Below are 26167 nucleotides of genomic sequence, written 5' to 3'. Positions count from 1 at the left end.
AATGTTGGAGGAGGACGAGGGGGTTCCATTTTATTGGGTCCCGGGAGGTGGAAAGTCACGGGAGAGGTGAAACGCCAGCAGCTTCTTCACTGCGTCCATGAAAACGCCGGCGAGATAAAGAGTGAGGAAAACTGGCGATTTAAGTCACGATTGAGTGAGGAATTAAGGGGGAAATTAAGAGGGAGAGGTGGGGATTCCGTTTTTCTATTTATTTTGGAGGGAAACCGCTAGGGAGGAGGTGAACCGGGCGGCAACACTGGTTAGGGTTCACGGGAGAGAGACGTCGACGCCGGTCTGGAGGTAGAAGACGACCAAGTGCGTGCTGCGTTTCTCCCATGGGCTAGCTGGGCCGGGCGGCACCGGGAGGAGGCGGAGTGGGCCGGGAAAAGGCCCAAGAGGGAGAGAATAAGGGGAAGGGAGAGCTGGGCCGCCAGTTAGGAGAGAGGGCCCAGAGGGAGGGGTGGGAGGACTTGGGCCAACTTTCAGCCCAAGTTGAGGGAGAAGATTTAAATTGATTTTTCTTTTTAGTATACTATTTTAATGGTTTTTGTTGCATTAAAATTAGCTAGAATGCTCTGAAAATTCCAGTAAAAATTACTTACATACTTTGAGGCATGGGGAACTTATTAAAAATACCCACAAGCCCATTTGAGTTCAGTATTGGTCATTTTTAATTGTTGGAGGCTTCCTTCATCTTTTAAAATTTCTCGAAATTCGGATTAAACAATGTTTTAAACTTAGGGTGATTTTAGGGCACTACAAACCTAAAACTCCAGGTGCGACATGTTTAGATTGGGAAAATTTTTAGGAGAAGTCTCACATCAAATGTTTGATGGGGTTTTCGAACACAAATAAAAAAACGAATTTCACGGCTAGCCTAGAAACCGCGAGACGAATCTTTTGAGCCTAATTAATCCGTCATTAGCACATGTTGGTTACTGTAGTACTTATGGTTAATCATGGACTAATTTGGTTCAAAAGATTCGTTTCAAGATTTCTTTCATAACTGTGCAATTAGTTTTTTAGTTCATCTATATTTAATGTTTTATTTAGATGTCCAAAAATTCAATGTGATGTTTTTAGAAAAAAAATTGAGAACTAAACGGGCCTTACCTAGCCCAAGCAGCATTGACTCCTGAGTCTTTTGACCTCTACCTCTCGTTCCTCTGGAGGTAGGTCCGACCAAGCCTCTGATCCCCCACCTCAAAGATGGCGGCGGCGCTGTCCAAGCTCCTCCGCCCCCGGCTGCGCGGCGGCGGGCACCGCCTGCTCCCGTCCCGGCCCTCCACTTCCCACGCCTCCCAGCCACCTCCGCCGTCTCCTTCCGCCGCCACGCCGCCACCCCCAGGTCTCTACCCTCCGCCAGTCGCCGGTGCGATCCCCCCCTCCCCCCTCGCTCTAACCAGGTTCGGTTTCCCCTCGCAGGGGCAGGAAAGGAGGCCGGCGCGTGGTCCAAGCTCTTCCTCTTCGCCCCCGGCGCCATCACCTTCGGCCTCGGCACATGGCAGCTCTTCCGGCGGCAGGAGAAGGTCAGAGCACGCAACGCACGCGGGCCTAGTTGGCCCTTGCCTCTGCTCGTTCTCTCTGCCTAGGTGAAGGGGGGCGAGGCCTCACGCTATGTTGTTTTCTCGCCCTTTCTCAGATAGAGATGCTGGACTACAGGACGCGGAGGCTGGAGATGGAGCCCATTGCGTGGAACCAGATTGCTCCGTCTGATCTCAGTGTCGGGGGCGATTCGGCCGCGCTGGAGTTCCGGAAGATCGTGTCCGAGGGTGATTTCGACGAGGAGAAGTCGGTGTTCGTCGGGCCTCGCTCCCGGAGCATCTCTGGTGTGACGGAGAATGGATATTATGTGGTCACTCCCTTGGTACCCCGGCCTACTGAGAATGGCAGGTAAACTGTTGTTGGAAACATGGTAGCGCCGTTGCTGTGAAACTTTTAGTTCCGTTGAAAATGATGTCATTAGTTTGATTTGAGTTCTTGTCAAGGCTAGGATAGGGAAATGGTGAGCTTAAATGTGAACCTGACTAAAATGGAAGTAGCGGATTATAATTTGGTCCAATAGAACTGAAATTAAGATGTTTTCTTTAGCGGTACAAAGAATGATGGACTACCAACTATGGCAATCAAAAATCATCTGATGATAGTGCAGAGCCATTACAATTAAATTAAAAGAAAGAATCTTAACTTTGTGTCCTTGTACTTGTCAATGTTTCATTGTTTGTGATACTCTTCAATTTGAAAGCTGTCTGGTGTGTATGCCCCTCCCATGTTTTCTTTTGTGGATGAAACTATCAGCATGCAGGGAGTGAACTGAGGTTGTTTTCACTCATTTAAATGTCAAACTAAAAAATGCCAAATATTAACATTTAAAACACACCAAGGCCTGTATGGTGGTAGGCAAGTGATAAGGCAACAGCTCATTAGTACATGCTATAATGGATCATACATATTTGTAGTTTGGTTTAGAAATGAACCACCTGATCACCGTCTCGCAGTTGTTGTCCTTTTAAAGAAGCTTTTCGATAGTTAGCTTCATTACTGATTTATGAGGAAATCAATGCCATTTAAAGGCCCTAATGCTTCAAACTTTCACTTAAAACTGTTTTTACCATAGAGAAGCTCTGTGCAAGCCATACTCTTACAGTGGGGAAATAGCTTTTATTGGCAGTATGCCATCTATCTATGCTTGGAGTTTTTGGGACCAGTATTGGCAAATGTGAACAAGCTGCAATCCTATCATTAGTTCTGAATTAACTTTATCTCCTGATGTTAGCCCCCCATCTTTTCACTTGAGCTTATGCTTATAAGCCAAAATTTGAATTTTAAAACTTAAATTTGGAGTTAATTTTGGGGGTTTTCGTCATAATTTATTTTCCAACATTTGTTTTTAGATCACTAAAAGCATGTATGTAAAAGTTCTATCCATAAATTAATTTTTAATCACTAATAAGCTGTTTCACTTATGCTTGTTTTAAGCAAAAAGATGATGTTCTCTCATAGAAAGCACATAAAAAGAAATAGAGTTGCACTGATGCTGTATTGCTTGTTTCAACAATAGAAACAAAACCCCATTGTCTTTCTTCCATGTTTCTTAAAAAGTTTATATTTCTGCAAAATATTGTCAGTCTGTTGCCACCTATACTTGTGAATAGAGGGTGGGTTCCTCGTGGCTGGCGTGATAAGAATGTACAGGACCACCAGGGTGTTGGTGAAGTTGCAGAAATTAAAGAAGCTGAGAACAAGACAGATGGACAAGGTCCATGGTGGAAGTTTTGGTCTAACTCTAAGGAGCCTGAACCATCCTGTGAGGTGATTTTGCATCCCTTGTTTCCGTAGTTTCCGACTTATTGTTTAAAAATGTCAGTGCTCTCTGATTTGCTCATCAGGTCAAGTTGCCAATTTACCATGTATGTTGTATGCATTGATATCCTATCAGCAACATGGTACATGAATTCATTGTATATGACAACAACGTGGCAGCCTATTATCAATATTTTTATGAATCTCTAACTAGGCCTGCTTTTAGATTATTGGTCATAGTTGTTGATGGTTTGCATAATGTTGATTATGTAATAAATCTTAGTTATTGGGTTTTATTTCATTTGGGAGTCAATATAGTATTGTGATAATCACCTAGGTTTGGAAACCACTGTGTTCATGCATAAAATTGATGAATTTGCTTTTTCGCCTTTTGCAGATCAAAAAACCTGTAAAACCTCCTGTAAGAGTTATTGGAGTTATCCGAGGAAGTGAGAAGCCCAGCATATTTGTTCCAGCAAATGAACCCAGCGTTGGCCAATGGTTTTATGTGGATGTTCCCATGATTTCTCATGCATGTGGGCTCCCTGAAAATACAATTTATGTAGAAGATATAAATGAAGATGTTTCTCCAACAAATCCTTATCCTATTCCAAAAGATGTTAATACTTTGATTCATCATTCAGTGATGCCACATGACCATCTAAAATACACCGTTACATGGTAAGAGTCTCTGAACTTCAATAACTTGCTAATTCCTCTTTGTTGATTGGGTGTGTGAAATCTATAATAGTTGTTATGTCTTTATTTGACAAGATTCTCAAGTGTAATCTAGCTGATAATGACTATTCCATTCTGTTTATTTATATTTTTAGACTGTTATTACTAGAAATGTTGAATTTCCGATAGATGCTATTGCTTGCCTTAGTAAGTTTGGGCAATTTCTTACTCTATCTGGTGTTCACAACCGCATTTAAGTTTTTTGTCTTTACAGAACTTCCAGTTGTAGTCTGTTAATACCATTATCATAGTGCTGCCTTAGAGAATTATGTGCTGTTCTCTCACTATATAATGTTCCAACGAAGTGCTAGGATATCAGTTATGTGCATAAAATGTTATTACTGTGGTGAAAATTGAGTTGCAGAAACTGGAGAATGTACACACAGCCACACAGGAATCTAACTCTGGACTGGAGTTGGAACGCATTGTGTGGGGTTCGTCTTCCAAACTCTCTGAACTAGTTAGTGCTATTCTGTTTCAGCTGAGACTGGAAGACTGTTGTGTCTCCTTCATAGAAAAATGACTGTCCCAAACTCTCCTTAAGGTCTTTCCATGTTACATCAGATTAGCTTGCAAGTGACATATGAAGTCAAAATTTTCCACTAATCATGCATTAAAACTTTGCAGTTGTCTATTAGATACATTATCGTTTCTTTGATTGCATGGTTACAATTGGTTATTCTTGGTGGAATATTGTCTGTTTATGATCACCTGCTATCTTTCGCTGATATTAGGTACACTCTTTCTGCTGCTGTGACTTTCATGGCTGCAAAGCGGATAAAGGCAAAGAAGGTTAAATTATAGCGGAACCTAAACCTGTCCCCAGCATTTTGTACTTATTTATGAAGCTCAAGTTCCTGCTGCTTCAGAAAGAGGTGCCTCAACCTGAGTACTGCATCTTCTACTCAGGCAACGATCAAAATATTATTGCCGCATTTGATATGATGTACATCGATATGGATGTCTCGCAGTTCAACTCAAACAGTACAAAAGTTTTGTTAGCAGCTTGTGACTTCCTTGATTCTTTTGTTAGAGAGCTTACGTTGAGGGAACAGCGTATTCATTGTTAACTGTTTTTGTTCTTTGTAGCCCTTCTGTAGCAATGTAGTTGCTAGCTGCCCACGAGGTTTGAGGTGCTTTCAGAAGCTACAGTACCTGATAAATTTATCTGCTAAGGTGGTGTTTAGATTTGAGAAAATTTTTGGGAGAATTGTCACGTCAAATATTTGACCGGATGTCGGAAGGGGTTTTGGACACGAATGAAAAAATAAATTTCACAGCTAGCCTGGAAACCGCGAGACAAATCTTTTGAGCCTAATTAATTCATCATTAGCATATGTCGGTTACTGTAGCACTTATGGCTAATCATGGACTAATTAGGCTTAAAAGATTCGTCTCAAGATTTCTTCCGTAACTGTATAATTAATTTTTTGATTTATCTATGTTTAATGCTTTATTTAGATGTTAAAAATTCGATGTGATATTTTTAGACAAGGCCTCAACAGTTCTATCGATTGGAATGGAGACGGGCATACTCACTGTTGGGCAGAGGCAGCACACATTTGACTTTGACGTGACACTTTCAAAAAAAATTTCAATCTAGATGCTGCTTTTCTTCTTATACTGTAGACTTTGCTGTCAAGTGTTGTCCTTTTTACCCCCACCTGATAAATGGGCCATGTGTGAAAAAGTATAGGGTTGTTTCTTGTTTGTACCCTGCATTTGTGCTCTCTGGCAAAAGCAGGTCAACAATGCATGTGATGCTACCTCGAGTGCAGTTGATGCTAGCCTGCTAACCTTGCACAGTCAGTACTCTGTACAACGTTGTGCATAAATAGCATTTGGTATCTTTATAAATAAGCTCCTATGAGGCTAATGCTGATAATTCACTCAATCAAGAAAGCATCACACTTAACACCTTTCAAGGACATGCATGTGCTTTACACTAAAAACTCGTTGACACCGAAAGGTACCCTAGGCCACACTAAATTCTCCTAACTATCTCTCAACAGCCATAATAACTCAGGATTAGGACACATGTTTTGTACTCAACAATAGCCGGACATAGGATTCTTGATCCTCTTTTAGGGCCATACATGCTCCGCGAATTGCAATGTGGCATTCTGTATCCATGACAAGTAACTCTCAATGGCGGGGAACAAAGTGTCACATGAGTTGCAGAGTTCGCATGTAGCAGTAGTACTCTACTGTCTCCACTAGTGAGCGTTATCATCAGAACATGGCAGGGTTGCGATCTGAAGCATGATAATATTACCATGATGAGGTAAAGTCCCAGATACGGTAAATGGTACTACTTGCTCCATATAAAAATATAAACATGTCTATTGATTAAATTTTAGAAGAGAATTTTAGAAGAGAAGACTATATTGTTGCTCAATAAATAATGAATAAGTAATGAATGTATACTGTGGCCGGGTACGAGGATAGGTGAAAATAAAATAAGAAGAATTTTAAATATGAAATGCTCGATGAGATATATAATAATGTCAAGACATAAGTACTATTTTTGTTTCAAAATATAATCATTTCTTAAATTTAAATTTTATATTAAAATATAAGTATTTCTAGCATATTCACATTATTACTTCATTTACTTGTCTGATCAATCAATTTCACCCCATCTTTTCACTTTGGCTCCTGCTTATAATCAAAAATTTGAATTTTTAGCCTTAAATTTAGAGTTGATTTTGAGTTTTTTTTATCGTATGTTATTTTTTGGCTTTGGTTTTAGTAGATCGCTAAGAATATGTATATAAAATTTTATTCATAAATTATTTTTTATTTGTAAATATGACATTTGACTTTTCATAAAAAAGCAAAGTGATACATCACTGTATTTCTATTTAAAATTATTCTTATTTTATTTCCATCTATCCTCCTATCCCCACTTATTAAGAAGGCATATTGTTTTCTTCTTAATCTTAATTTCTATTAAATAACTTAAAAATATTTATATTTTAAAACAACATAATATATTATAGGATAATATTTAAATCAATTGGAATATTTATATTTTGAACGCAGAAGTAAAAATCACTAGCCCAGGCAGCCGAATTGATTTGGTTCTAGTGACTGATGGGTGGCAGCAGGAAGACAGGTCTGGAAGGAGTCGAAAATGTCAAAGACTAGCCGTCCTAGTGATTCGAGCTGGAATCTTGGCAGATGACTGGCTGGTTCGGCCAGCTTCTTTCTTTCCTGCCCTTTTCTCTTCTCAACTCTCATCAATTTCTCACCTGCTCTCTCTCTCTCACCATTTTTTGCCCCCCTTTATTTTCTCTCTCTCCCCTCATTTTTACCCTTTTTCTTTAAAGAGACCTGCTTCCTCACATGGCAGTGCACAAAGGAGGCGAATAAATACGCTGGTCCTTCATTAGTAAAGCAACCAATCTTTTACACCTCACGGAAGGGTAAAAGGCCAGGCTGGCCAAAAAGCACCAACGCGTAAAATGATACAAAAAGTCAGGGTCCCTTCTGTAAAATAATCATAACCAATACGCCACGAGAGGGGGGGTAAGTGTAAAAGGTGCGATTCTCTTTCCTTCCGCTACATCATACTTTCACCGTTCCAAAATAAATCAATTTTTTACTTTTTACCTATAATTTTTGACTCTTCATTTTATTTAATTTTTTTACGATTGACATTTTTATTTTTATTAGATGATAAATTACTTTACTGTGACTAATTTTTTTAATTTACTTAAAATTTTTTAAATAAGATAGATGGTTAAATATTACACATGAAAACTAAAGAATTAGGTTTCTTTGGGATGGAGGGAATACGACACGGGGAGAGGGGAGCTCTCCCCTCGAGATGCCCGTGCGGCAGCGAACACACAGAGATCTTCTTCTCTCTTCTCGCATCCCCATCATTCTCTCGTCTCTCCATGCTCCCTTCCCCCATCATTCCTGCCTGCGTCACCTCCTCCAAATTCGCCGCCGACGCCATCCATGCTCATGGTACTGGCATCTTCGTCTTGGTTCTCATTTCAATTGCTTTTGGTGCTGTGATGGCTGTGGCTGTCGTAGTTCTTAGATTAGTTGTTGCGATGGGGGGGGGGGGGGGGGGGGGGGGGGTTTGAAACGCAAGCAAAGCGGCGACACATGGCCGAGATGACCGGAGGTGGCTGTTGCCGCCCCCCTCTACCGTGTTAGCGACTGGGACTTGGGGTTCCGTGGTTTTGGGATTCGTTTGCTGGTTTCCTGAGGTTGGAAGGGGTTGGGTTTCTGAATTCTGTTTTGCGAGGCTTTTGGATTTCTGGGAGGGGTTGATTTCAGCTTGGGTGACCAAATGCTGCTGCTGCTGCTGCTGCGGCGGCGGCGGCGGCGGCGGCTTTGTCAATGTGGTGCCGCGTACGTGGAGCTGAGACGGGAGCGGGGCGCGACACGGCGGCCGGGACGTCCGCCGCAGGCCTCTTCGCTGGCGACGGGAGCGAAGAGAAGGCGGAGCCCTAGTTTCAAAGCCACCCGCCAAATCCCGAAATCCGCCGCCACCGGTGCATCTAGTCCGAAAATTGAATGTGCCAACGTCTTCGCGACGTCTCACCGGTCATCTCCCGCTTCGCCCCCACCCAATTGGCCGCTGGCGCTCGTCGCTGCCAGTACCGCCGCCCCAAACTCTGTTTTGGCACCTCGGAGGTGCCTCACTGCCACCATAGCCCAAACCAACTAGTCGAGGCGAAAAGTTTAACAAGTATTTTTTAAGAATAAAGGCCAAATGGCCCTGCTTTTCATTGAAAGCAAACGAGGGCGCTGGGTACCAGCGTGACAGTAACAGTGCTGGCCAGGACTTAAATATGCATTAGGGGCCATTTTAGCAAGTTTAGAGATCTAATTATGCATTTTCAGAGTTTACGGACTGAAATGGCATTATTCTAACGAATTTAAGGACCACTGGTCTATTTTACTCTTTGTTTAGTTAGGATAAGATTATTTTAAATGTGCACTAAGAACCTTCCGTTTTCACTTGCCAGGCTCTATAGTACATACTTGATGACTGGTTAGTCTTATTGGTCTGGTGGGGAGATCCTAAGAGACAGATATCGCGTCACATTTTATGTACAGTAAGTAAATTATCCACACAGCAGAAAATGCCAGCAATTATGTTATGCAGTTGTAGTGGGGACCAATCCAAGTTTGAAGAAATGCCTCGATCACCGGAATCTCTTGCAACACGGGATTTCTCAGCAACTGGTTCTTCTTCAAGGATAGCAAATCGAGAATCAACTCCTGATGATAACCAAGTAAATGAAGTGGAATCAGACCTGAGAGAGACCCTTTCACTAAATTATGAGGTTTGTCTGAATCCTTCCCTCTTCAGAGAATATGGGTTATATTTCTGGTTTACTCAGTGTTAGATTTATTGTGGATATGTAACAGGAAGCCCGGGCATTGCTGGGTAGACTGGAACATCAGAGAGGAAACTTTGATGCAGCATTGCAAGTTCTTCAGGGAATTGATATAAGAAGCCTAATACCGCGAATGACTGGTGCTATTGCTGACAGCGTCAAGCCTAGAGGTCCTCCGCGCTCTTCAAGAAAGAAAACCTCACAAGTGAATGGAATGTTAATGCAAATGTCTATGCATTCTGTAAGTTTGCTTCTTGAGGCTATATTGCTTAAAGCGAAGTCTTTGGAAGGTCTTGGTAGAATGACAGGTACTGACCAATTTTTTCTATGTTTTTTCCCTTTATAAAAAACGATTTCTTTGTTTTTTTTTCATTTTAAACTTTAATTTTTGCAATGTGAAATTTGGAAGGCAGACCCAGACCCTGGGAAAACAATTGGTACTATAATGTATTTACGATTAAACAGAAATGGAAAAAAAGATGTGTTAGAAAAAAGCCAAATTGTTGTGCTACTCTTTTGCGCATTATAAGAGACTATTTCTACTGATCATTAATCATCTGGAAGAGCTTTGTCGCATCCAATAGGAACTTTACTCTTATTTTATCTTGAAATGGCAGATGCTGCAGAAGAATGCAGAACCATCATAGACATTGTTGAGTCTGCATGGCCATATGGTGTCCCTGAAGGTATTTCTGAAGAGTGTAAGTTGATAGACATTTTCCACTCAGCACTAGAATTTCTTCCTAAGCTTTGGATGAAGAGTGGTTGTTTTGAGGAAGCCATCATCGCATATAGGAGAGCTCTTGCGAAGCCATGGAATTTGGATTCTCAAAGATCTGCGAATTTACAAAAGGATTTAGCAGTGACTCTGCTGTATTGTGGTACTGAAGTGAAGTTTACTCAAGATTTCGATCAACACAAGCCAGCAACCCCAAGGAACAATATGGAGGAAGCAATTTTGTTGTTGCTGATACTTACAAAAAGGCTAGCCCTTCAAGAAATAAGATGGGACCCTGACCTTGTGAACCATTTGATGTTTGCACTGTCATTATCAGGACATTATGAAGTCTTGGCCAGCCATCTTGAAATGTTGTTACCTGGAACCTATAACCGATCAGAAAGATGGTATATTCTTGCACTATGCTACAGTGCAGCTGGTATGGATGATAGTGCCTTAAACATTATAAGGAATGGTTTTCATGTATTAGAAAGGAAAGCAAGGCACCATATTCCATCTCTTCTTTTAGGAGCCAAACTATGTTGTAAGAACCCAAAGCATGCTTTGGAAGGAATAAAATTTGCAGATAAAGCCATGAAGTCCTTCAGAAGACATGATTTCCATTTTGTCAGTGTTGTAAACCATTTTCTTGGTGTTTGCTATGGACCATTTGCTAGGTCGTCCACTTCTCATGCAGAAAAATTGAGATTGCAAGATCAAGCACTGAGGTTGCTGCAGGATGCAGCTGCAATGGCAAAGTATAGCCCGGAAATAATGTATAGCCTTGCTTGGGAAAATGCAATGCAGCGTAAACTGAATGCAGCTGTTGAAAGTGCAACAGAATGTGTCGAGATGGTGATGGGAAGTTCAGTTAGTGCCTGGAAGTTATTGATTCTTGTGTTATCTGCACAGCAGAATTTAAAAGAAGCCGAAGCAGTAGCAAATATTGCAATAGACGAGGCTGAGAAAGAGGATCAGATGGGAATTTTGAGGCTAAAAGCACATATTCAGGCCACACGTGGACAGTTCAAGTCTGCAGTAGAATCTTTTCGGAGTTTGCTTGCCATCATTCAAGCAAAGAAGGAAATCTGGAAGTTGACCCCTTATGACAAGGTATGATCACATAGTCCGCTTTAACTCCTTTTGGAACTGAAAATGAAATATGTTGTATTTTCTTTTTTCTTATGCACTTGGCTTCTGCAGGTTAAATCCCTACAGAATTTAGAGATGGAAGCATGGTTAGATTTGGCATCAATATACACAAAGCTTGAAGCATGGCATGATTCAAATGTCTGTCTTGGCAAAGCCAAATCTATCAACTTTTTCTCTCCCAAGTGCTGGCATGTGAGAGGTTATTCTCAACCACTTAAAAATATATTCATGTGCAGCATAAATAACCCCAGTGTTAGATTGGGTTCATTTGCAAGCCTATACAGTATAAGTTTCTAGTAGGCCTTCTCCCTGAGATAGGATAGCATCATGCTACTAATTCAAATGTTCAACTATACTTGTGTTGTGGCTGACAAACTTTTATTCCATGTGTCAAGCAAAAAAAATGCTTGGGGAATGCTCCTTTTGAGTTAGTGTTATGGACTTATGGTCGGCTAGCACAGTTGTAGTTCATCCACGACTTATGATTTTGGAAAATGCTAACATAGTCTCCTTTGCAGGCCTTATTTTGGAGGCTAAATCCTTACACGAGGAAGCCCTGACTGCATTCTCGTTCGCCCTCTCCATCGACCCAGACTATGTCCCAAGCATGATTTGCATGGCGGGAATTCTAACCATTCTTGGTGGGAAATCATTGTCGATCGCAAGAACTTTCCTCCGTAATGCCCTCCGTTTGGAACCCACAAGCCATCGAGCCTGGCTGAGCCTTGGACTTGCCTTGAAATCTGAAGGATCACTGCTTGAAGCGGCTGACTGCTTCCAAGCAGCCTACGAACTACAGGAGTTATCACCGATTCAGGACTTCTCAGAGCACCTACCCATCATGCTGCAATAGGAGCGCATAGCTGGCTTTCTTGTGGATATTACCTCTCAGTTCAACAACCGGTACCGCATCTAAGTGCAAATCAGAATTATGTGGATAGTTGGAAATCAGCAATTATGTGGATGTAGATAGATCCCTTTGTCTATGTGGCAGCAGCGACGGTCGATATCTTTACCAATTTTGTTCTTCCCTAAATTTTAAATGTAGGAAAAATAGAATCGAATGAAGAATGGTGTCTTTATCAAAGAAAAAGCTGCTATAGATCCCTTTGTCTATGTTGCAACAGCGACGGTCGATATCCTTACCAATTTTGTTCTTCCCTAAATTTTGAATGAAGGAAAATAGAATCGAATGAAGAATGGTGCCTTTATCAAAGAAAAAGCTGGTATAGAGAACCTCTCATTGCAGAAATGTCTGCTTTTTGTAGATCAAGGCTTCCAAAGTCCAAACTATATATGAAGGGAATGATCTAAATATAACTATTTAAAACCCTTAGAAGACATACCCTCATGTCTTGCATTTCAACTATACTGGCACATTGTCCGTGCGTTGCAACGGAATTCAATTTTTAAAAAATATCATAACATGTTATTAATCCACTATCAATTTTTATAGATAAAAAAAACAAAGAGTTGATGGGGACTACCAATAAACAGTAGTATAGATATTTATAAAATAAAAAAGTAAAAAAAATGAAGATTAATGTGTAACATATTACTTCCTCCATATTTTTTTAATATGACGCCGTTGATTTTTATATTTGCAAAACTATAATTTATAGTTTTTTTACTATAAATTATAGTTTCCATTTAAAAATTTTATCCAAATATGCAAAACTATAATTTATACTTAAAGTTTTCATAATAATAAACCAAATTATAACAAAATAATTAATAATTATATTTTTTAATAAGACGAATAGCTAAAAGTAAACATAAAAGGTAACAACCCCATATAAAAAAAAGAGGGGGTACTATATAAACATGTAAGATAAAATTTAATTTAAACTCTGAATATGTGCATGCTAATTAAAGTTAAATTTGTTTTTTTTTTGCAAATCCACAGAGGTTGTGTTTATGAGGCTATGTATCACATACTAACCTATCTTGTTAATTTATATTAACTTCTTATAATTGTTTTGTACATCATGCAAAAAGGGAATACGAGAGGATTCCCCATGCAGCCAAGGGGTTCATTGTTTGGCATATCCAGAGAAAAGAAAAACCGGTATATTTATAAATAAAAAATAATTTATAAATAAAACTTTTATATATAGTTCTGTAACGACCTAAAAGTCATGAATAAAAATAAACTATAATAAAAAAAACTCCAAAATCCAATTTAAGATTGAAAATTTAAATTTTAGCTTATAAGCATAATCAGGAGGCGATCAGACGGGGAGTGTAGCGATTTTTTTTTTTTTGACGTTTTTGCCTTCCATGGATATCTTGCTTCATGAAACTATCATGCAGCGGCTTTTCTATGACATTTTTACCTTACATGGATACTTGCACTATGACAATTGAGAACTAAAAGAAATCAAATTCCTGTGCGCTTAACACAACTTGTGTGATTTTGACCAGGCATGGCTCAAAGGCCAATACACTGTACGAACAATATTAAAACAAGCATAAAAAACTTGACAGCTAACATGAAGCAAACTCCTGTCCAAACCCCAGAAAAGGTAAGAGCATTTTACCTCAATTTTTTGTTTTTCGTGTCCAACGTTTGACCATTCGTCTTATTTAAAAAATTTATAAAAAAACTTAAAAAAAGTCACATATAAAGTACTATTCATATTTTATCTAGTAACAATAAAAATATTAATCGCAAAAAAAATTCAAATAAAACGAATGGTAAAACGTTGGATACGAAAAAACGAAAAATAAGGTTATTATGGGACAGAGATAGTATTAATTTGGTAACATACTTCGTTTTTCTGATGAAAAATAACTAGCAAGTAGTGTCAACAAAATATTCAGAAAGCTGCCATCAAAACTGAAACTGACTATGATGTTCATGATCCAGAACTAGGTAGGTGATACATGATGTATGTCTAAATTACGCTAGCAGCAACATTAATGATAAGTCTCTCTACTCAGCAGCAACCTCCTGTCCTACCATGGCCTCATCTTCTGCAGGCCTTTCCACCTTTGTACCGATGTCATCCTTGTAGTCACCATGGACCTGTCACAAGCCACAACCCATGTTAGAATGTTGATTCATAACATACAGGCTCAAAATGAAAACAGTACAATGGATGGCAACAGTCACCTCCATCAGCTTTCCCAGGTCGAATTTTGGGGCCTTCAAAATCTTCACCTTGCGGACAAACACATTCTGGAGTGGGAAAATGCTGGATGTCGCCTTCTCGATATCCTTGCCAATGACTTCTGGAATAAACTTTGAAACTAGCTCCTTTAGGTCACAGGTTGAAGCTTGATTGGCCATAATTTCAACCATTTTACGGCGAATCTACACATTACAATCAAAGATTAAATATAGCAGCTCCACAATAGCATGATCAATATACCTAAATCAACTAGACATTGGCAATGAAATTACCTGTCTGATCTGGCTCGCCTGAGCATAGCATGTGCGCTTCACTTGGTTTGGACGCCTTTTGGTGAATCCAATGCAGAACAGGCGGAGCATGTAGTTGTCAGTAGTCTTAACATCCACATGGGCCTCAATCAGCGTCTGCCACTTCTTGACCAACGACCTCAGCTTATCGGTCGTGAAGTCCATGCCCTGCAATAGAACTGGTTAGGAAAAAAAAGATATAATCTAATAGAAAATTTTGCCCTAAGAAGGAACAATTACCCAGAAGTTCGTGAGCACGTTCTTCCCTTGCACATCCTCTGCACGGAGTCTTATCTTCCTGTATGCCTGATCCTCATCATTCTGGAGATCAGCTAAGGATACCTCAAAAACTCTATGCTTCAACCCTTCAGAAGCAATCTGCAACAAAGGAAATATTGAAAATCAGCAAACGATATCATCACTTGACACAACTAGGCTGATAGACTCACAAAATTAAGGATACCCACAATTTAAGCACTATAACATTGAAAGATAGGACCACAATTACTCATGTATCTTACATATTGCAACCCCCAAACTCTAGTAAAGAATATAACCATTGCAATACAGACGTGTTTACATAGCACATTCACCGCTAACACTAGTTTTTTTAATTATTAGTTGCAAAAACCTAATAGTGCATAAGCAGAAAAAAAAATGTGGGCAAACACATAAATTAGTTAAACTAGAAGACTAATTCAATAACACAGAATGTTATGCTTTCTATGGTTGGAACCATAGTTTGATGTTTGACAGAATAATCAATTGGGATGTACAGCATATAGATCCCCATGCTCTCTTAGATTGAACAGCATATAGATCAACCTTACCATATGCAGTGCACACACGCAACACTAACATACAATCATACAAAGTTGCCAAATACATGCATTTCATTGTCGACAAGGTCATGGTCGTCTACATCCTATGAACACAGGAAAGACTAGGCAACAAATACTTCGCTCAAACACAAGATCGCAGTATCAAATACCCAACAAAAAAATCAAGCATGGCTCGTACCTTTGTACCCTGAGTCCTGGACACAAGCGTCTTGCCGATGTTCCGCACATTGAACACCGACGGGGCCTTGATGTCGTACCAATCCTTCTTCGAGAAGGGATCAACGCTGCAAGAAGCCGCGAAGCCGCATCAGCACCACACATAGCGAGCAAAACGAAGAGGCATGGATCTCAAAGCGGGAGAGGAGAGAACGGTGGGCTGGCGGGGCACTCACGTCTTCTTCTTGGACCCCTTCTTCCCCTTGGAGATGCGCTTGTTCTTACCTACCGCCATGGCTGACGCTGCTCCGGGCACTCAGTGGAGGCGGCGGCGGCGGCGCTGCCTTGCTCGCGTGTTGAAGTGGACGCGGCGCGTAGGTCCGAGGGTTCCCTCGTCCAATCGTAAGGTTGGATGGGGCGCTCGAACCGATGGACGGCTGCGATGAGGAGAGGCCCATCCAGGTCTCCTTTTAGTGAGCGGCCGCTTTGTCAGCTAGGGTTCGCCAGCCTCGGCCTTGTGCACCTCGCTGCGGTACAGTGGGCCTTGGGCCTTGGGCCTCAGGCCTTGCAGTTGGGCTGAGACGAGGGTTGCATGATTTGGGCCTTTCAGCTTCTAAGCCAGGGCCAGAACTTCAAGGCTTAATTTTAGGGTTGTTTTAGCCTTTTTTTCTCTCTCTCCATCCTTGTTTAGTTTTCATCATTGGTTTAACATATATATATATATATATATATATATATATATATATATATATATATATATATATATATATATATATATATATATAATCGTATCTAAAAATTAATTTTTGGTTACTTGCATGTTGTTTTAAGGCGTATCAGTAATAGGTAAAAAGGTGTTTGGCTGCTATAAGTTCGGCCTGTACTGTGTTTTGAGTTTCGAGGAAAGAAAGTAATATTTCTGTTCCAGAATATAAATATCTTTAGTTTGTTTATCGAGGAACAAAAAAGTGTTAAAAGATTTTTTTAGTCACTTTATTGGGTAATTTTAAATTTTGCATTGATTAGATGCCCTTTCTATGCATCTCATTTGTTCTAGAATTATTCGAATGATTAAAATCATATGTATAAGTGCATAAATGTTTATATTATAATATAAAATTTGAACATGAAAATACTAATGTTGGGATGGACAAAGTAAAAACAACATACTTCAAATAGATCGAACACGAACAGCAAGTTTTCACGGGAGCAGTATTTGAGCATGACTCGAATACTCGATCCTAGTCAAATGGCGTGTGCATGAGTGCATCAGCACATCCGGACAAAATCAACATGAGCCGGTTTTGACATTTTATGTAGCCTACGGTCCGATTGGTCAGGTTTCAGCTTCTAAATTTAATTTTAGAAACTGACTAACTGAGTCCACAGTGGAACTATGGTGTTACTCGAACTTAATTTGTTTCTATCTCTATAGTTTATTTTCCTAATCACTCCAATATGCTCAACTCTAGTTTTGTATGGAGTTGAAATCTTTTATTTGGTCTCTAGACAGAGACAATATTAAACTCAGATGATAGTCGAGAGAGGTAAAATAGTTGAGAGAGTATCTTATATGCGGATGCCAATTTTTAGGTTTTAAACTTATAGTTGGTTTATTATTTTATCATTTTTATTTTTAAAAACATTAAATAACACATGTTTAGATAGCGTATAGATAAACTATTTTCTGGCTACTTTTATATGTTGTTTGATCGCTTATCAGCAGGAATTTTATTATCTTTTGCACCATTTTACATTAAAATTTTAAAACTTAACCCTGTCAAGACTTGTAATAATAAAAGGTCCAGGTTTGAAAAGATGTTTTAAGAGGATTCCGTTAAAAAAATCGAAAGGTTCAAAAAATAATAAAAGTTTTCAGGTGCAGGTTAAACGGTTAGGCTGCTATAAGTTTGGCCTATACGGTGTGCTCGGTTTCGAGGAAAAGAAATAAACCGCATTTCAAACGGGTCGAATACGGACAAGAAGTTTTCACCGTAGGAGCAGAATTTTTTTTAGGAAAGATTCGACTACCCGAGCAGCAAATCGTGTGCATCGTCGGTACATCAACTCACGCACAAGTTAGATGGCGACACGTCGCACCTCGGCATCTACAGTGAATTATCATCTACGCACGATCGCGTCTGGAAAATCCCTCTCGGCGTCGTCAGAGGCATGCGTCCATGAGACAGCAGCAACAAAGCGCCGCGAGGCTGCGCAATCAAACCAAGATACGAGAGACAGAAAAAAAACATGATCATGTATACAGTATACTATGATTCTTGATCACGGTGTTGGAGCTTTGACCATCCTAACACCGGAATTTGATGTTAATCCATTGAGGTGAGGAGAAAAGCGCGTACCATCCCTGGCAAAACGTCGGGCGGCGATCGTTCCGGTACGGTGGAGGAGGCGGCGGCTGCGCGTACGGCGGCGGGTACATCTGCGGCGGCGGCTGCGCGTATCCATATGGCTGCGGCGGCGGCGGGGCGTACGGGTGTGCCCCCGGGTACCCCATCGGCTGCGGCGGGTACTGATGGTGTTGGTGTTGGTGTTGGTGGTGGTGCTCGTCGACGCCGCCGCCCTTGCCGTACCCGTCCATCGGCGGCGGGTATCCTGCACGTCGGAGCAAACCCCATATCTGTAAGTCCGACGAGATTTCATCTCCACGGAAAAGTATTCATCGATCGGAGACGCAGTGCATGCCATCCACGAGACAGAGAAGAGAAGATGGATCAATTGAGCAGCAATCCGATGCGATATATCGAATGCAGATTCTGCGTCTGACCTTGTGGCGGGGGGACGCCGACATGGGCGTGAGGATTGTAGTAGCTCATCGATCGATCGCCTCCTGAGTCCTGACCTGACGCCTGTTGATGCAGTGCAGCAAACAAATGGAACTGATCAAGATTTGTGGCTGGAACTGGGAGAATGTGGTGGTCTCAGTCTGTGCCGATCTGATGCAGAGGTCAAGAAACGAGGAGGCTAGAGCGGTCGAGACCGGATCGACAAACGAGTTTATGCTAATTTTGTCACGGACTCACACGGTCATTGCAATGGCAAGGGAGCCATGGCTATTCTTGGCAACAACACTGCAACAGAATCCAAACGATCCGCCACTCCTTGGAATCCGCAAGCGAAGAGCACGCAGACACGGACGCACGGTTGTTCTGTCTACGCATCTTTCAACTCGCTGCATTCAAAAATTTTCTGCATCAAAATATCATAACTTTGCCTTTCGAGACTAGACTGGCAGCTAGTGTACCATACAGAGAGTACCGTACAATGCATGCATGCACGCACGCCACACGAATCGTATTTTTCGTTTTTTCGTGTCCAACGTTTGTCCATTCATCTTATTTAAAAAATGTGTATAAAACTTTAAAAAATTAGTCACGTATAAAGTATTATTCATATTTTATCATCTAGTAACAATTAAAAATATTAATCGTAAAAAAATTTCAAATAAAATAAATGGTCAAACGTTGGACATGGAAAAACAAAAATAAGTTTATTACGATACTAGCCCATAAAGGAAGAATTTGCTTCGTCCGGGGATGCTATATGCTGCAGGCAAGTTTCAAGTCACACATGCATCACCGGTCATACACTCCTCCTCCATGCAGTCATGTCACTTGCCAGTCCAAACCCATCTCCCACACGCTTCCATCCATTCCACCTTCCGAACGACACTGACGAAACCCTGAGCAACCCAGTGCCCTCTCTGTGACCATGGCTCATGTGTTCTCTGCGATCATGGCTCGTGTGTATGTTGCGCCGCTTGGACCGGACCCAACTCGACGAGCAGCTGCAGTCAAGTGACCGGGAGGATGCTCAGCTGGTTGTATAGGCTTTGCTTCCTGAATTGTCAAGATCACGGGCATCTTGCATGCACAAGCTCTAGCAGCCTGATGGCGGACGGGCCAACCGACGGTGACTGCCGGGCTCGCTCATGGACAAAAGCTAATCTCCGAGACGGAAATTTGGATTGGCCGTATGCAGAAACAACGAAACATCGTGCATCTCTGTCACATTCTAATCGCTGCAGGCAAGTATCTCTAATTTGGAGTAATAGCATTGTATATTTGGCACCTGAGATTGATCACGACTACACGTCGCCCGCCTGCCTGCCTACATCGTGTCATTTTCGAGAAATGCTATGCTCACCTTGGAAAGTATTTCCATTTCTACCGTTTGCAACTATCCGGTGGATTTTACTACTAGTAAAAAAATATTTTGTACTTTGTTGATTACTTAATTAGTAATATTTTATAATTATGTTTTTTAATAAAGACCATAATAAAAGGACGATATTACCCCTTCAAATTTTTAGTACACATAATAATGTTGATAGTATAATTTAATTATAGTCGTCCGATAAAAATATCAACGGTATGGATTGAATTATACTACTAGTAAAATACACCGGAGTCAGCCCCTTGTACGTCATATGCTTACTATTTTCAGCAATTTTACAGACTTGAGAGGTACCGAGAGTGCGCCTTCTACGTCAAATGTTGCCTTCTTCGTCAAATGCTTACTCTTTTCAATAATTTTACAGACTTGAGAGGTACCGAGAGTACCTAAAATTTTCAAGAACTATAAAATTACTCTTTCTCTTTACTTACATGTCATCGGTGACTATTTTTTAGAAAAATAATAGGATAAAATAACAAGATATATAACATTCCAAAAACATGCAAGTTTATAGCTAATTTCTACAACTTAAATTGTATAGTAGTATGAAAATAACAGATTTAATTTTTATTATCAAAGTTACTCCTCTTCCAAAATAAGCATATAAGCATTTCAGGAAGTAGTTTTTAGACACATGCAAGGTTTTAGCTAGGCGCACGCTATATATATGTACCCCATCATTCCATTAGTACGTACCAGCCATCAGCTGGATTAATTTCTGGAAGGATATATCCACAAGGCACTAGCTTATTGTACAAGGCAACACTACTGCTGCACTGCATCACAGGTTCACTTAACTACTGCACTGGAGTACTAACACTGAGTGCTCGGAACGACGAAGGCTCGCGCGCCGTCGGCCAACATAGTTGGGCCGCCCTCGCCCTCACCCTTCCGGGATGCTCTGCAGCGCTGGCCTCCATTGCCGGCAGACTCGCCGGCCTAACACCACCCCATGCGGCGGCAGCAGGGCTTCCAGGTCGCAGTCCGCCTCGTCCGGCTCCCCGGCGTGGTTACCGATATCGTTCTCCGGCCTTGGCGCTGCGGTCGGGCTCGCCGCGGACTCCGGCTCGTCAGATTGGCGCATGACCTGGACCGTGGAGACACGAGAATATGAGTGGATTCACAAGCACGGTTGTTGCCACGGCCATTGACAGGTTAAAGCTAGTTTGGAAATAGTAATGGTGATTTGCGGTTCGTAATGCCATCCAACGGATGGAGACTGGTCTGTTCATGGGAATTTTGGCGTGCACACGCGAGCAAATGAAATTCCGTAGTCCGTAAACACAGATAACGACATTGGGTCTGGAGAAGCTGCACGCTACCTTTGCGAGTGACCGGCTAGAGTACTCCTCCTCAGGCGCGATGCCGCCGCTACTGCCTCGCCGGCGGCGAGGTTTGTGGGTCTTCGACTCACCCATTTCCTCCTTGGCCTTGATCGTGACGCGGCTAAGCTTGACATGGCGCTTCGATGCGAACTCTCTCAGCACCTCTGGTCACACACACACGAACACAATCATTCAGTTCAGCTGGCAAACTAAAAGCGACAGGACCAAAATAAAGGGAAAAAAGGTGAAGGCTAATCAGAGACGGCTCCAACTTTCTATGGGAAGTCCAGGGGAGCAAGAGGGGTGATCACATACGCCTCAAGAAAGGTGATGGTTATCCTGCCGTTTTAGTCAAAAAACCGGCATTTTAGCGAGCACGACGCGCACGAATCTCATCTTTATCATCAGCGATGTGCTGCCGATTGCATGCTTGCGAGCACATCTGAATCTGATCAACTTTTAGGTGCAAGTGTGCGTGGGCGGCAACTAGACAACAAGAACAGAGCAGCTGCAGCATGCCGCCGCGCGGCGTGGCGCGGTGCGTACCTTCGAAGCTGACGAGGCGGTAGACGCGGCCGAGCAGTAGCGTGTCGTCGGGGCGGAGCAACTTGAGGTGCTTGACGGGCGCGACGGCGGCGGCGGCCGTGGAGGCGCCGGCGGCGGGAGGCGAGGTGATCACGGCGGCGACGTAGTGACCCGGGTTGGCCGCCATGACGGCCCCCGCCGACAGCGCCCAGTACGCGCGCTCCGTGCGGCCGCCGCCCGGGTGCTGGATGAGCACAGTCGCCACCTCCGCTGCCTGGCAGTTGCCCATATGCGCCGACGACGGTGTCGCGCGACGCCCGTTTTCTTGGTCGAGTTTCCCCTTCTGTTTCTGTCGGTAGAGCTGCGAGAGGCTCGGCGAGTGACCGCCACAGGTGGAAGTGGCGAGCGTTTTATACTACAGCTGCCTAGTAGTTGTACTTGTAGTCTTGTACCATGGCTGGTCTGGTCACACTCATAAGTTCATAACGAGACACAGGTGATACGTGGCGGACAGGAGGTATTTTCCATTTGAAACGTCCTACTCGCTCCTCTGTTCTAAATTCATCAAACCAGTGACATATTAGGGCCCATATTAGGCCCTTTATTCAAAGAAATTTCATACTAATTCGAGGATTTCATTTTTATAGGAGTTTTTCCTACCAATTCTTTTGAATCAAAAGAATGAAACTTATGAAATCCTATAAAATTTATATGAAATACATCTTCCTATACAAGTTTTAGAGTAAATTTAACATGAGGTTGAACCTCATGGAAAAAAATCCTTTGAGTCTATATCTCTCCTCAAATTTCTGTGTTTTTCCTGTGGTCCAATCAAACGGTTATTCCTACATTTTTCATGTGTCTTGCAATCTCTATTTTACACTTGTATTCCTGTCAGAATCCTATGTTTTTTATATTTCTCTGTTTTTTCATTCCTGTGATTCAAATGGACCCTTATATCCGTAGTACCATAGCATGTCATATCCTTTATTAGTTTGCTATATTTTCGAAATGTGAAGCAGTAAAAACCGATCAAGAACCACCGGAGATGATTTTTTGGTTTTTTTAAAGAACAAAGTCAAATTGTATATTTGTAAATAAAAATATTTTATGAATAAAAATTATATATATATATATATATTTAACAATTTAAAAGTTAAAACTGAAAAATAAATTTTGATAAAAAAACCAAAACCAACTCTAAAGATGAAAATCTAAATTTTGGTTGATAAGTATAAGCAATAGGGAAAGAGTATTTTTTTTCATCCTTAAAAAGGTACCATAAGGTATCAATCTAACATATCAAGAGATATCAAATTTTACATAGAAAACAATGGTATATTTTCTTAAGGAAGTAAAATTGCTCAAAGCAAAAAGACATATAGTAACCATCCTTTCAGTTCTCAACTTCTCGATTTTTTTTCCTTTTACGAGGGTGTTTGAATGGAGTTTGATTAGCTTCTGAAAACAACAAAACAATCTTTGCTGATTTCATTATTTCCCTCGATCACCCATTCCAAACCCACCTACCCGCGCACACTGCGTAGGCTATAAGCAAAAAAAAATGTTTTTTAATTTAAATTTACAGTTGATTTTAAGATATTTTTAAGATATTTTATTTGTAGTCTTATCTTTTATGTACTAAGAACACATATATTAAAATTTTATTTATAAATTAGTTTATGTTTACAAATATATTATTTGTTTTTTAAAAAAACGAAAAGATTGACCCTGGCCTTTGCAGCACTGTCCGCAATCCATTCTTTAGCAAAAGTTTCAGGCCACTGCCCTGAGCACGTGAGGTCGTGAGCAAGCATATGCACTACCAGAGACAATACAAGTCTACAAGAGCCTGCAATAAGCAAGACCCTCCTCGCTCCGGCGGACGCCACCGGTGGTGGTTACCTCATTGCTTTCACCCCACGGAGCCGGTTTGGTCGGGTCTCCATATAAAATTCACTACTACCACACCTGCAGCTTTGCACGCCCTGTGAAGCGTTAACACGCATCGCGACCGTCTGACGGGAGTCTGGAGAAGCCCCTGAACACGCATCCATACCGGCCAAGAAATCCGTAGGTAGGTTGAGACGGGCGCGTCACCGTGGATGTAGCGCTTGTCGCATTGCACACGAGAATAAGCGCACACGACACAAACCACCCAGCGGTTATCAAGCTGCGCATGCATTGGATTGGTGTTCAAGCAACGGTGCCCATCCCCTGCAGCCTGATCTAGCAAGCGGCCATGGAAATGGCGCGGATGCGACGGGAGCATGTGTCCGGCTCTACACTTTCTTCTCGCTGAAGGGTATAGTAACGGCGCGCGGACGCAGCAACAGGCGGAGGGACGAGGAGGCAAAGGCTGCGACGACGACGACGACGCACTTGCGGAGATAAGAAGCTGCGAGCCTAAGCAAAGCAGAGAGAGCTCTGCGCTGCTCCACTGCTTCGTTGTTGTCGCAACAACTCCCCACTGGCTGGACGCGATAGCGTGTGGTGTGCATGGTCCCGCACGGCGGGTGAGCAACGAACGACGCGATCCTGTGCGTTATGGCGGAGGTATCCGGTTGTTTTGTTGCCACGGTTAGCGTCGCTGATGGATTAATGATCAAGTTAAAACCTTCGCCTTTTCTGTTGGGGGATCGGCCACGTGCCCCTCGTGTCGCTTGCTGCTCGCTTCATTTGCTTCAACCTGGGGAGTCGACTGACAAGCGCCGATGAACTGAAAAATACATCGCCCGGGCCTCAAATCGACGAGTCGAGAACAGAGCCCGCCTTACGTACTTGACTTCTGCGGGAGAAAGCGGGTGTTATGACGACACCGTTTGGTATTGGTGGGCCTTAGCGGCGGAGGACGGATTAAAAACGAGGTATAGCTAAGCGCTTTCTCCACCATGCGTCCTCCCGCTGTCCGCCACCATTAAGGCCAATTTAGAGTAAAATGGAGATATGCACCGTATACACGTACGAATGTATGTTTAAATCAATTTATATAATAGTTTCTGTAGTTCTTAGTGCTATAAAAATAAAGTATGTTAAAAATGTTTACAGAAATGAATATAACAATTGATATTTGTTAGTATAGTGAAGATCTAATTAATAGTGAGACTGATTGTTAGTTTTTTTTGTTTGACGTGCAATGATTGTTAGTCTACATTAAGGTTCCTAATTGCTAAAGAGGGAGACTACGCCACGGTATGCCGGCGGACGGCCGGGATAATTAAAATAAAACATGGTATCATCCGCCGAGCCCGAGTGCGCCCGCATCCGCGTCCGCTGACGCTCGTGTCGTGTCTGCCCGCATCCGCGTCCGCCCGCGTCCGTGTCTGCTGACACGCGCCGTCCGTCCACGTCCGCTCGCCATCGTCCACCCGTCCACCGTCACCGCATGTCGCCGCCTCCGCCATTGTCTCCGGCCTCCACCGATGTTGCGTTCTTACCGCAGTGTGTCGCACGTCTCCACCGCCTTCGTACTTATATACGTCTCACATACCAGTGCGTGCTGTTACTAGATGATACCTTTGGTATCCTCTGGTATCATAGCGTCACGTGACAAGAAAAACTTAAAAAGATGCAGGTATCACATGGTACCAGATAGTACCAAGCGGTACCAAATGGTTCTAAGTGGTATCATATGATGTCAGCATATATCGATAAGTATCAAATAAGTGTTGATATGTATCGCTTGATTTCTATATAGAAACCTGGATGATACCGATTAATATCAACTTATGTCAGATGATACCAAAAGATCCTAAAAGATATCAAAAGGTATCAATCCACTATGTTCTAAGTAGTATCACATGGTATCAGAATGTATCAAATATGTCATATGATATCAAAAGGTATCAACATATATCAGATTTAGCAGTTTCGTCGTAGGTCTCCTCGCCCCACACACACACACAAAAAAAAAAACCACTGCTACAGCGGCCACTGCTATGGCCAAAAAAGAAGTGGTATCACTTCTTTCTTGCTTCTTTTCCATCTACATGCGCCACTGCTATGGCGGCCGCGTGGACTACTCAGCCACGCCGTTGCCTCAGACCGGCGTAGGGTGATCGCAGCGGCAGCGTGGGCTCGACCAGGATGTGATCGCGATGTTTCCGACCATGATGTACACCGACGTGAAGGGCGCGCTTGAGTGCATCGTATCAGCGAGTTCGACGATGACGAGATGCTGCACCTGTTGATATATGTTACGTGGAGGATACGCACAACATGCATGACTGTCCCGTTCGTACGACATACCGTACGCTAGACTTTCTGATAGGTAAAATATGAATAAAAACCAGCTAGTAGCATGGAGGAAGAAACAAGTTGCATAGCATGAATTACACTGTATATCACATGTGAGTGAAAAGAGTCTACTAAGAATGAAAAATTAAATATTTTATATTAGATAACTCATTTGTATGGATCAAAAG

The 26167-nt window shown here is 42.0% G+C and overlaps 5 protein-coding genes across 6 annotated transcripts; 2 read left to right on the top strand and 3 right to left on the bottom strand.

Moving 5' to 3' along the window:
• Positions 1-1181: 1181 nt before the first annotated feature.
• On the top strand, positions 1182-5212 carry LOC102706823 (surfeit locus protein 1). Its single transcript, XM_006649513.3, has 6 exons — positions 1182-1348; positions 1426-1529; positions 1643-1893; positions 3129-3312; positions 3701-3984; positions 4776-5212. Exons 1-6 carry the CDS (start codon positions 1210-1212, stop codon positions 4843-4845), a joined length of 1032 nt encoding a protein of 343 aa, XP_006649576.1. The 5' UTR covers positions 1182-1209; the 3' UTR covers positions 4846-5212.
• Positions 5213-7850: 2638 nt separating this feature from the next.
• On the top strand, positions 7851-12498 carry LOC102706543 (protein NPGR1). 2 transcript variants are annotated; one of them, XM_015834814.1, is made up of 6 exons: positions 7851-8019; positions 9033-9353; positions 9439-9715; positions 10025-11238; positions 11329-11469; positions 11796-12498. In XM_015834814.1, the coding sequence occupies exons 2-6, from the start codon at positions 9150-9152 to the stop codon at positions 11835-11837; spliced, it is 1878 nt and encodes a 625-aa protein (XP_015690300.1). In that variant the 5' UTR covers positions 7851-8019; positions 9033-9149; the 3' UTR covers positions 11838-12498. The 2 variants fall into 2 exon arrangements, with proteins under 2 accessions (XP_015690300.1, XP_015690299.1); XM_015834813.1 differs by having other exon boundaries at positions 11329-11476.
• A 1537-nt stretch (positions 12499-14035) lies between these two features.
• On the bottom strand, positions 14036-16104 carry LOC102706264 (40S ribosomal protein S3a-like). Its single transcript, XM_006649511.3, has 6 exons — positions 15936-16104; positions 15722-15827; positions 14942-15079; positions 14684-14869; positions 14393-14593; positions 14036-14305 (listed from the first exon to the last, which is right to left on the bottom strand). The coding sequence occupies exons 1-6, from the start codon at positions 15992-15994 to the stop codon at positions 14213-14215; spliced, it is 783 nt and encodes a 260-aa protein (XP_006649574.1). The 5' UTR covers positions 15995-16104; the 3' UTR covers positions 14036-14212.
• Positions 16105-17542: 1438 nt separating this feature from the next.
• On the bottom strand, positions 17543-18690 carry LOC102718164 (cysteine-rich and transmembrane domain-containing protein WIH2-like). The gene is made up of 3 exons (XM_015835168.2): positions 18485-18690; positions 18060-18312; positions 17543-17909 (listed from the first exon to the last, which is right to left on the bottom strand). The coding sequence occupies exons 1-3, from the start codon at positions 18531-18533 to the stop codon at positions 17864-17866; spliced, it is 348 nt and encodes a 115-aa protein (XP_015690654.2). The 5' UTR covers positions 18534-18690; the 3' UTR covers positions 17543-17863.
• A 1736-nt stretch (positions 18691-20426) lies between these two features.
• On the bottom strand, positions 20427-22137 carry LOC102705987. Its single transcript, XM_006649510.3, has 3 exons — positions 21765-22137; positions 21216-21382; positions 20427-20980 (listed from the first exon to the last, which is right to left on the bottom strand). The coding sequence occupies exons 1-3, from the start codon at positions 22030-22032 to the stop codon at positions 20777-20779; spliced, it is 639 nt and encodes a 212-aa protein (XP_006649573.1). The 5' UTR covers positions 22033-22137; the 3' UTR covers positions 20427-20776.
• Positions 22138-26167: the final 4030 nt, after the last annotated feature.

Source organism: Oryza brachyantha, chromosome 3 (assembly GCF_000231095.2).
Source record: "Oryza brachyantha chromosome 3, ObraRS2, whole genome shotgun sequence".
Lineage (NCBI taxonomy): Eukaryota > Viridiplantae > Streptophyta > Magnoliopsida > Poales > Poaceae > Oryza > Oryza brachyantha.
This window is presented reverse-complemented; position numbering and strand designations above follow the sequence as displayed.

Coding starts and splice junctions, on each gene's coding strand:
- LOC102718164 (XM_015835168.2), bottom strand. CDS start 18,533: ATGAGCTACTACAATCCTCACGCCCATGTCGGCGTCCCCCCGCCACAA. Junction 18,313..18,484: donor CGGCGTCCCCCCGCCACAAG/GTCAGACGCAGA, acceptor TCCGACGTGCAG/GATACCCGCCGCCGATGGAC. Junction 17,910..18,059: donor CCGACGTTTTGCCAGGGATG/GTACGCGCTTTT, acceptor TTGATTGCGCAG/CCTCGCGGCGCTTTGTTGCT.
- LOC102706823 (XM_006649513.3), top strand. CDS start 1,210: ATGGCGGCGGCGCTGTCCAAGCTCCTCCGCCCCCGGCTGCGCGGCGGC. Junction 1,349..1,425: donor CGCCACGCCGCCACCCCCAG/GTCTCTACCCTC, acceptor TTCCCCTCGCAG/GGGCAGGAAAGGAGGCCGGC. Junction 1,530..1,642: donor TCTTCCGGCGGCAGGAGAAG/GTCAGAGCACGC, acceptor GCCCTTTCTCAG/ATAGAGATGCTGGACTACAG.
- LOC102706543 (XM_015834813.1), top strand. CDS start 9,150: ATGCCAGCAATTATGTTATGCAGTTGTAGTGGGGACCAATCCAAGTTT. Junction 9,354..9,438: donor CCCTTTCACTAAATTATGAG/GTTTGTCTGAAT, acceptor GATATGTAACAG/GAAGCCCGGGCATTGCTGGG. Junction 9,716..10,024: donor AGGTCTTGGTAGAATGACAG/GTACTGACCAAT, acceptor TTGAAATGGCAG/ATGCTGCAGAAGAATGCAGA.
- LOC102705987 (XM_006649510.3), bottom strand. CDS start 22,032: ATGGGCAACTGCCAGGCAGCGGAGGTGGCGACTGTGCTCATCCAGCAC. Junction 21,383..21,764: donor CCGCCTCGTCAGCTTCGAAG/GTACGCACCGCG, acceptor GTGTGTGACCAG/AGGTGCTGAGAGAGTTCGCA. Junction 20,981..21,215: donor CTAGCCGGTCACTCGCAAAG/GTAGCGTGCAGC, acceptor TCCACGGTCCAG/GTCATGCGCCAATCTGACGA.
- LOC102706264 (XM_006649511.3), bottom strand. CDS start 15,994: ATGGCGGTAGGTAAGAACAAGCGCATCTCCAAGGGGAAGAAGGGGTCC. Junction 15,828..15,935: donor AAGGGGTCCAAGAAGAAGAC/GTGAGTGCCCCG, acceptor GGCTTCTTGCAG/CGTTGATCCCTTCTCGAAGA. Junction 14,870..14,941: donor ACGTGCTCACGAACTTCTGG/GTAATTGTTCCT, acceptor GTTCTATTGCAG/GGCATGGACTTCACGACCGA.